The 8,582-nt window shown below is 44.0% G+C and overlaps 1 protein-coding gene across 1 annotated transcript; it reads right to left on the minus strand.

Annotated features, from left to right (window-relative positions):
- Positions 1–713: 713 nt before the first annotated feature.
- On the minus strand, positions 714–4,974 carry LOC310856293 (angiomotin-like; the record flags this gene model as incomplete). Its single annotated transcript, XM_083761621.1, has 4 exons — positions 714–883; positions 1,278–1,604; positions 2,616–2,818; positions 4,853–4,974. The coding sequence occupies 4 exons, from the start codon at positions 4,972–4,974 to the stop codon at positions 762–764; spliced, it is 774 nt and encodes a 257-aa protein (XP_083617747.1). The 3' UTR covers positions 714–761.
- Between the last annotated feature and the right edge of the window lie 3,608 nt (positions 4,975–8,582).

Below are 8,582 nucleotides of genomic sequence, written 5' to 3' on the forward strand. Positions count from 1 at the left end.
CAAAGTTCAGCTTGTTGTGTTTGGGTGTAATATTGAGGTCATGAAACCTAAAAGAAAAGAAAAGAAAAGAAAAGAAAAGAAAAGAAAAGAAAAGAAAAGAAAAGAAAAGAAAAGAAAAGAAAAGAAAAGAAAAGAAAAGAAAAGAAAAGAAAAAATATATGTTATGAAAACTTTAATCTTCTGTCGTCTTTTTTAAAGGTATATTCAGTGATTTCACTCAAAAAACCTTAGGTTTCGTTTTTGGCTGGGACCTAAGCCTTTCATCCAATAAGGATAGAGAGGCAAAAACGAAACCTAAGGTTTTTTGACCCCCAGGGGTTAACTGGGGACAGGGAGGAACTCCTTATATTGTCGGCACACTCTATAGTAGGGAGGACTATCACAACAAAACAAAAAAATAAGTGATATTTGAATTAAGTGAAATCACTGAATATACCTTTAACTGAACTGAAAAACAAAACTACAAAACTTTCATGTTGTGACCATGTTTGGCCAATAGGAATGCTAGATTGTAGATTTCGACCAGTCAGGAATGCAGATTGTAGGCTTTTGACATGGAAGCATTGTTTTGGGGAGGAGCTTCAAACATCTGTGGCTGAAATGTCATTGGTGCTCCTAACTGCCACTCACAGCTAGCGGCTATAGGAGTTAACGGGAAATACAATCCTTCACCTGTGTGTGTGTGTGTGTGTGTGTGTGTGTGTGTGTGTGTGTGTGTGGTCTTCAGGATGACCTTCACCTGACCTCAAAGGTCACAGAGGTCAGATGAGGATCTCCACCATGTCATTGTCCACTTCCTGTTGGGTTGGGGGCGGAGCCTGTTGGGGGTGGGACTGAACGGGAGCCCGCCTCTCCAGAGTACTGCTGTGGAACCCTGGGATGTCTAGAAACACACGTACACACACACGCACACATGTGCACACATACACACACACACGCACACACACACACACGAACTAGGTAAACATCACTAGTTAACAGCACAACATTTCAGTCAAACCAATCTGTGGTCTAAAGTAGCCCTGGGGCCTGTTTCACTAATCTTGGATTAACTAATCCAGGATTTAAACCAAAACCAGGCTTGTTCAAGCCTGGTTTATTCCGTTCCACTGAAGCCAAGTGAGGCTTAGAGAACGTGTGGATTTATCGAGCCAGGATCATAAAGCCTGGCTGAATGCAGAGCCTGGCTTTTCCTCTCTAGACCCATTCGGTGGAACACAGATTTACAATCCTTCTTCTTCGTGGGGTATTATGGCAGTTAGTATTTATTTACTGACCTGCGAGGCGGTCAGGTACGTAGACGGGGCTGGGAGAGGAGAGGCGAGCGGGCAGCGTCATGCTGCTCTGCTTGCTGCTGCAGTCAGCAGCGGCGCTGCTCTGCGGCGGCGGCGGCTGTCCGCTGCTGCTGCTCTTGTCCGTCTGCGTGCAGCTGTCGCGGCTGCCCGTCTTGGAGTGTCCGGCGGAGGACGTGAGGACGGGCGTGGACGACAGGGCGGACACCATCATGGCCGACATGGGCGTGGAGGGCAGGACGGGAGACGGAGACGAGGAGATGGAGCCCGTCCGCAGGGAGTCGGTGCGGAACTCTGGACCCAACAGGAGCCCTGATGGAGGGAGAACAACAATGTCGTCTAAGTAAACCACAGAACTCTGGACCCAACAGGAGCCCTGAGGGAGAATTCCATTTCAGAGAACAAAGCAACCGTGTTTAGTGGCTTAAAGGGGAGTTTCGCACAAGCTGTTTTCCCTCCTGCTTAAAGCCAAGGAAGCTCTGAGAAGGAAGGGAAGTGGTCACGTGACTGGGCTGCGCCATGACACTTTCATGGACACTTTCATGGGAGCCAAACTCACACCAGAAGTGACATGAATACATGGCAGTGAATGGAGCCGGCTGGACCAGCTCATAACAAACATTATTCATGAACAATTGAGACCTTTTGTAAAGTAATCACTTCTGGAAAATAACAGAAGACATAATTATCACAGGTTGTTTTCTAATCGCTTACTTTTCGATGTGCACAGAGTGCACAGTATATAATTTCATCTGAGGATCTAAACAGCAGCAGGTATCGTTTCTGGCTCCGAAGTATCGCGATATTTGGCTGCCAGACAGGAAACGGTGGGAAGTCTCGCGATACTTGGTGCGTTCAGAAATGTACTTTGTACTTTATGGTATCTCTATTTTTATAGAGATACCATACCTCTATAAAAATTACACAGTGTACACATCGAATAACAACACAGCAGACAATAATGTGTTACATGTCTTCTGTTATTTTCCAGAAGTGATTACTTTACAAAAGGTCTCAATTGTTCATAAATAATGTTTGTTCATGAGCTGGTCACTGAGCTCTCATTGACTCCAGTGTTCATGAGCTGGTCACTGAGCTCTCATTGACTCCAGTGTTCATGAGCTGGTCACTGAGCTCTCATTGACTCCAGTGTTCATGAGCTGGTCACTGAGCTCTCATTGACTCCAGTGCATTCTGCCAAACTTCCGGGTAGTTTGGCTCCTGTGAAAGTGTCCATGAAAGTGTCACGGCGCAGCCCAGTCACGTGACCACTTCACTTCCTTCTCATTCTCAGAGCTTCCTTGGTTAAAGCACATAACTCACCCAGACTGCCCTTCCAGCCGGAGGAGGAGTCGTTGCGGCGTTCCTCGGTGATGGGTGAGCTGCCCAGCAGACCCAGGCTGTGGTGGGAGGACAGCAGGATGGAGCTGCCCCCCCCCACCCCCCCGGCCTGGGCGCTGCTGCTGGGCGAGCCGCTCCTCAGGCCCTGCAGCGTGTGGTGGGACAGCAGCAGGGCGTTGGGCGAGCTGCTCAGACCCAGGCTGTGGGACAGGAGGCCCCCAGAGCCCCCCCCCCCTCCCCCTCCTCCCCCCCCCCCCGTGGCGGGGAGGGGGGGAGAGAGAGAGACAGACAGACAGACAGACAGACAGAGAGAGAGAGAGAGAGAGAGAGAGAGAGATATGAGAGAGACAGACAGACAGACAGACAGAGAGAGAGAGAGAGAGAGAGAGAGAGAGAGATATGAGAGAGACAGACAGACAGACAGACAGACAGACAGACAGACAGACAGACAGAGAGAGAGAGAGAGATATGAGAGAGACAGACAGACAGACAGACAGACAGAGAGAGAGAGATATGAGAGAGACAGACAGACAGACAGAGAGAGAGAGAGAGATATGAGAGAGACAGACAGACAGAGAGAGAGAGAGAGAGAGAGAGAGAGAGATAGAGATATGAGAGAGAGACAGACAGACACAGAGAGAGAGAGAGAGATATGAGAGACAGACAGACAGAGAGATATGAGAGAGACAGACAGACAGAGAGAGAGATATGAGAGAGACAGACAGACAGACACAGTGAGAGAGAGAGATAGAGAGATAGAGATATGAGAGAGACAGACAGACAGAGAGACAGACAGACAGACAGACAGACAGACAGACAGACAGACAGACAGACAGACAGACAGACAGACAGACAGACAGACAGACAGACAGATAGAGATATGAGAGAGAGACAGACAGACACAGAGAGAGAGAGAGAGATATGAGAGACAGACAGACAGACAGAGAGATATGAGAGAGACAGACAGACAGAGAGAGAGAGATATGAGAGAGACAGACAGACAGACACAGTGAGAGAGAGAGATAGAGAGATAGAGATATGAGAGAGACAGACAGACAGACAGACAGACAGACAGACAGACAGACAGACAGACAGACAGACAGACAGACAGACAGACAGACAGACAGACAGACAGACAGACAGACAGACAGACAGACAGAGGGAAATATGGGTCTTATATTTAAAAGAAAACCTGAACTTGCGTCCCGTACGTGTGCGTTAGGGCGTTCACTTCTAGTGATTTGTACTAGTTGCCTCGTTTACTAGACGACTAGTTGTCTAACTATACCTATTTCGTATACATTTAAAAACTGCGTACAATTGGTGACTATAATCTAGCATTCTAGCTGATCTTGAGGCCTACAAAAACGGGGAAAAAAACAAAACGAATCCACCATTTTATTTGTTCCTTCAACTAGTCAACTAGTACCAGCAACTAGCTGCTTAAAGCCCGACCCCCTTTCTGAAACCAGCTCCTCGCCACTCGCCGTACACATATCGATATGCGCGTTCACGCGAGGCTGCGCCATATTAAGCGTCGTCTGAAACCAAAGCAGCCTTGAGTGGAAGTGGTTTATAAAGCCCTCAAGAGCGAGTCTGTGCCGATCTAGACTCCATTGCCTTGTGCAGCCCTGCTCTCTGTCCGCATGGAAACCGCCACCTACAAATGGAAGTACCGCCACAAATAAATGATAAATAAACTCCTCCTAAACAACTTCATCTGATGCAGGATAGACAACGCTCCAACTCTTTATTTACCCCACCGTGAAAAACTATAAATGAAACCACACAAACAAAGCAACTTTTAACACAATGATTTATAAACACCATGGATGTATATGACATGTCATTTTTGACAGTCATGCTGTATTTCCTTTTTCCATATTAATGAAATCCACATGTCACACAAACATACACGATGCAATGCAATATAACTGTACAAACAAAATAACAGGTAACACCATGACGGTAACCATGGCAACGAATGGTGTCTGTTTCCTGTTTCTTCACACGGAGGGCTAGTGTATCTCCAAACAGTTTTTTAAACCAGGAACCCTAATCAAGGGAACTGGATTCAGCTGGAGGGGCACTTCCTGACGAGGGAACCTCCCGAGAGCACTTCAAGTCAAGGGACTGGTTTCAGAAAGGGGCCTAGCGTGCGTGTTTGTGTGTCTGTGTGTGTGTGTGTGTGTGTGTGTGTGTGTGTGTGCGTGCGCTACCTGCTCTCCATGTCCATGCACCTCCTGTTGGCCATGAGGATCTCCTCCTCTTCCTTCTGGATCCGAGCCTCCACCGAGGTGTCATAGCTGCTGCTGGAGGAGTGGCTGATCACCGACGACATGGACGTATCCCTGGAGACCAGATCATATCAAACAAAGAATCCACTTCAAAACACTCCTGACCACCTACTGTACAAAGCACTAAACTACCTGGCTCCCCATACCTCTGTGACCTCCTCAAACGCCACAAGTGCACCTTCAAGTGCGCTGCCCCACACACTTGGAACACCTTACAGACTTCACTAAAATACAGCTCTCTTCCTTCTCTATATCGCTTTCATCTTGACATATCAACGCTGGTAAATATCAACTGTACCTGTTTTAATTGAGCACTATGCAAATGTTCCCTCTATTTTACTCTATTTATCTATGTTTTGTTTTGTTGTTGTTCTCTTGTTTTATGTTATGTTTTGTCCCCCCCCCCCCCCCCCCCCCCACTGTAGGGGAGGATGGGGGAAGATTAACCACTTTTTACTTAAGTTGTCCTGGAAGCAAGGCAAAATGAGATGGCAGTCAAATCTAATGATCTACACATATTTCAGGATGTCCTCTATCAATTGAAATGATGAGTAAGCAGCTGTGACAAAGGGCCATGAAAATATGACCTTTTCAAAAAACAAAAAAAAAAGTGGCTCAATTTGCCCCAGGTAAGGGGTAAGTTGATCCAAAATTGAACCACATGATATTTTAATGTAAAGAGCTTAAAGGTGATATAGACAAGTTTTCAGCCATAATTTAAAATATATATAAATGTATTCTTTTGGCCTTTCCCCCCTGTATCTTTCCCTATATTATGATGCTGAGGTGTTCTCCTGCAACAGCACACTCCCCCTTTCCCCCCTGTGGCTGAATGCACTGTTTATATCCACTACTGTTTACTACTCGGGACGTCGGAGGGGATTTAAACTTTTAGCCAATTGCAGCGCGAGGCTGTGACGGTGTGTTCAACCCAGCACTGCAGTATTATAATGAAAACGCGATCGCGATGCGATTTCAATTGCAATGTATAATATTATCCCCATATCTTAGTTTCACTAACATTGTTCATGTGAAATAGTATGTTTATGATTTAATATGTAAGCCTATTGAAATGATGAGAATCGCTATGTATAGTGCATGGTTGGGTGGTGTGAAACTGAACAACACCAGCAGCAATAAGCACCCCACAGAACAACTCAGACCCCAATAAAATCTCCTGTTTAGGCCTACATCAATATCGTTCTCGTTCATGTGGAGTGGGTTGTATGTGCTTTTGTTGAAATGGTGGAAGTGGAAGTGAGTAATAGTATTTCACCCTGCACCGCCGCGGCGACTGCCTGCCTGCCGGCCGGCTTGAAGCATGCATTCAACCCGTGCTCGCCAACGGTGACAGGCCGTCGCGGATCATCATAGCGATTTTTCTTCATTGCAATGAATAATCGTGGACAGAGTAGTTCACATGAATGAACGATGCTGTAGTGGCATGGGGCATTTGAGGGGCAATTTGTTTTATATGCACGATTACAAATAAAAGAGAATTGAATTGAGAGCCAGTGAGTCTCCTCTACTTCCTACTTCCTCATTTGCGGGACTCGGTGTGATATTGCGATTATGCTACAGTTACCCTTAAAAAAACATGTCAACTCAATGTCATTGTTGTAACTAAGATATCGATAGAAATTCATAATTTTGTAATGTCATATTTAGCCATACGAGTGCAATATCCATAGCTTCCGTCCCAGCAGCAACAACAATCCCATAGCCTGAAGTGACCTGGCTCAGCCAATAGAATGAGGGGGGGAGGGGGGTGGAGCTAGATATGCATTTGTTTGGAAACACGCACTCACTTCTGTGTACAAACACTGGAAACTTGTCTATATCACCTTTAAACTTGAACAGATAATGTATTCACGTATTGAAAATAATTTAATAACAGTTTTCCCTTTTGCAAATAGTCTTATTTATCTGTTTATTTATTATTTAAACAATATAAAGACAATTAAATAAAGTTTGTTATTCAGAACCTTATAATATTTGCAATATTGTTAATACAATTTAGCAAATTTGCAAACATTTGCAAACATCCAAATTAAAGGTCATTCAGTATAATTTGAGTAGCTAATACTCAATACAAAAATATTAATGGTGATTCACATTATGAAAATTGGCTCAATTTACCCCAAGGAATTGGTTCAACTTGCCCCATGGCCACTTTTTGACAAAACATGGCTAGCTTAATGCTCCAGGCTAATGTTTAGCTAAATGATTCACATGGGTTTTATACATTGGTATATCACCAACATGCATGATATTTAAGTTTAGACCTGGGTGCTTTTGCTTTAATATAAAAATGATTATTTCAGAAAAGTTTATTTTTTTACTTTGACCAGCAAAAAACACTTTTTTGTGTATAAATGTACTTTCCACTTTGTCCATGTGTCTCTCATCTTCACAGTCAGGTTGAAATGGTGGGTGTGTCCTGATTTTGAGGTCACATGACAACTCATGTGTGTAGTTTTAAAGATACAGGGGGTGGTTCAACTTACCCGACGGTTCATCTTCCCCCATCCTCCCCTACATAGTTGTGTTGTAATCTCGGCACCACTGAAAAAGAGGGTCCCAGGCCTCAGTGTGTTCTCCGAGAACTAAATAAAGGTTGAAATGAAATGAAATATCCATCCATTGTATAATTATTAGCTAGTTGCTAACAAACACTGCACAAATGGTTACATACATACGTGATACTAATTATACAATCATCCATTTGTAGCGACGACTCGGCACAATAAAATCATTTGATCGCTAGCAGTCATCGGAGACTATATAAGGGTCGGTATTAGCCCAAACCGACCATGTAGCTGCTAATTATTTAGCATTACTATTAGCTATTTGTAGCATCGGCCCACGGCAGCACAATAAATGTATTTGATCGCTACCAGCCGGGTAAAAAAACACCATGTAATGGACATAGTAGCGAGCACTGACTACAGCTAAATGTTTCTTTATTTGTATATACATCAGGCGAGCCGCGAGGACGACGACGATGATGATGATGATGATGATGATGAAGATGAAGAAGAAAAAGAGGCTGGGATGGACTTCTCCGACACTGAACCAGATACATTCATTCATTTCAGGGGGCAGTTGTGTTTTCTATTTAGCCTACACAGTACACACCGTCAAGAACTGGACTGCAGTGGTTTGGGGACACTGGGGGAGGCGTAACTGTTTTGTATGTAGAATGAATAGTTTATTTCGATCTTTTGAGAGGGAGACATTACACAAAAACAGTTTACTTTTTCTTTTGTGATCGAAAAGGCATAGGCAGAAGCTTAAAGCTTATTAGTGCCTATCCTTATCTCAACGTATTCCAAAATACTGTTGAAGATATGCATAACAATCAACATATAAACAAAACAAGCAAATGACATTTATAGAAGAATAGAAAATTAAACAAACAAAAAACAAAACAGACAACGAGAAAACAAAACAAGGAGGGGAAAAAAGACAAACAGACCTTAGTCCAACACTATACATGGCATAAACAAGGTTCAGCTCCCCGCCTCATTCCAGGTTATATCTATGCAATAATTCCTGTTTGAGCCTCTTTTTAAATTGTTTTAGGCTGTAGGCCTATTTATTTTCTGTAATATGTATTATAATTTTATTATGTTGGTAGTCAGAATAAATA

The sequence above is a fragment of the Protomyctophum parallelum genome (assembly GCF_964188405.1).
Source record: "Protomyctophum parallelum genome assembly, chromosome: 1".
Classification (NCBI taxonomy): domain Eukaryota; kingdom Metazoa; phylum Chordata; class Actinopteri; order Myctophiformes; family Myctophidae; genus Protomyctophum; species Protomyctophum parallelum.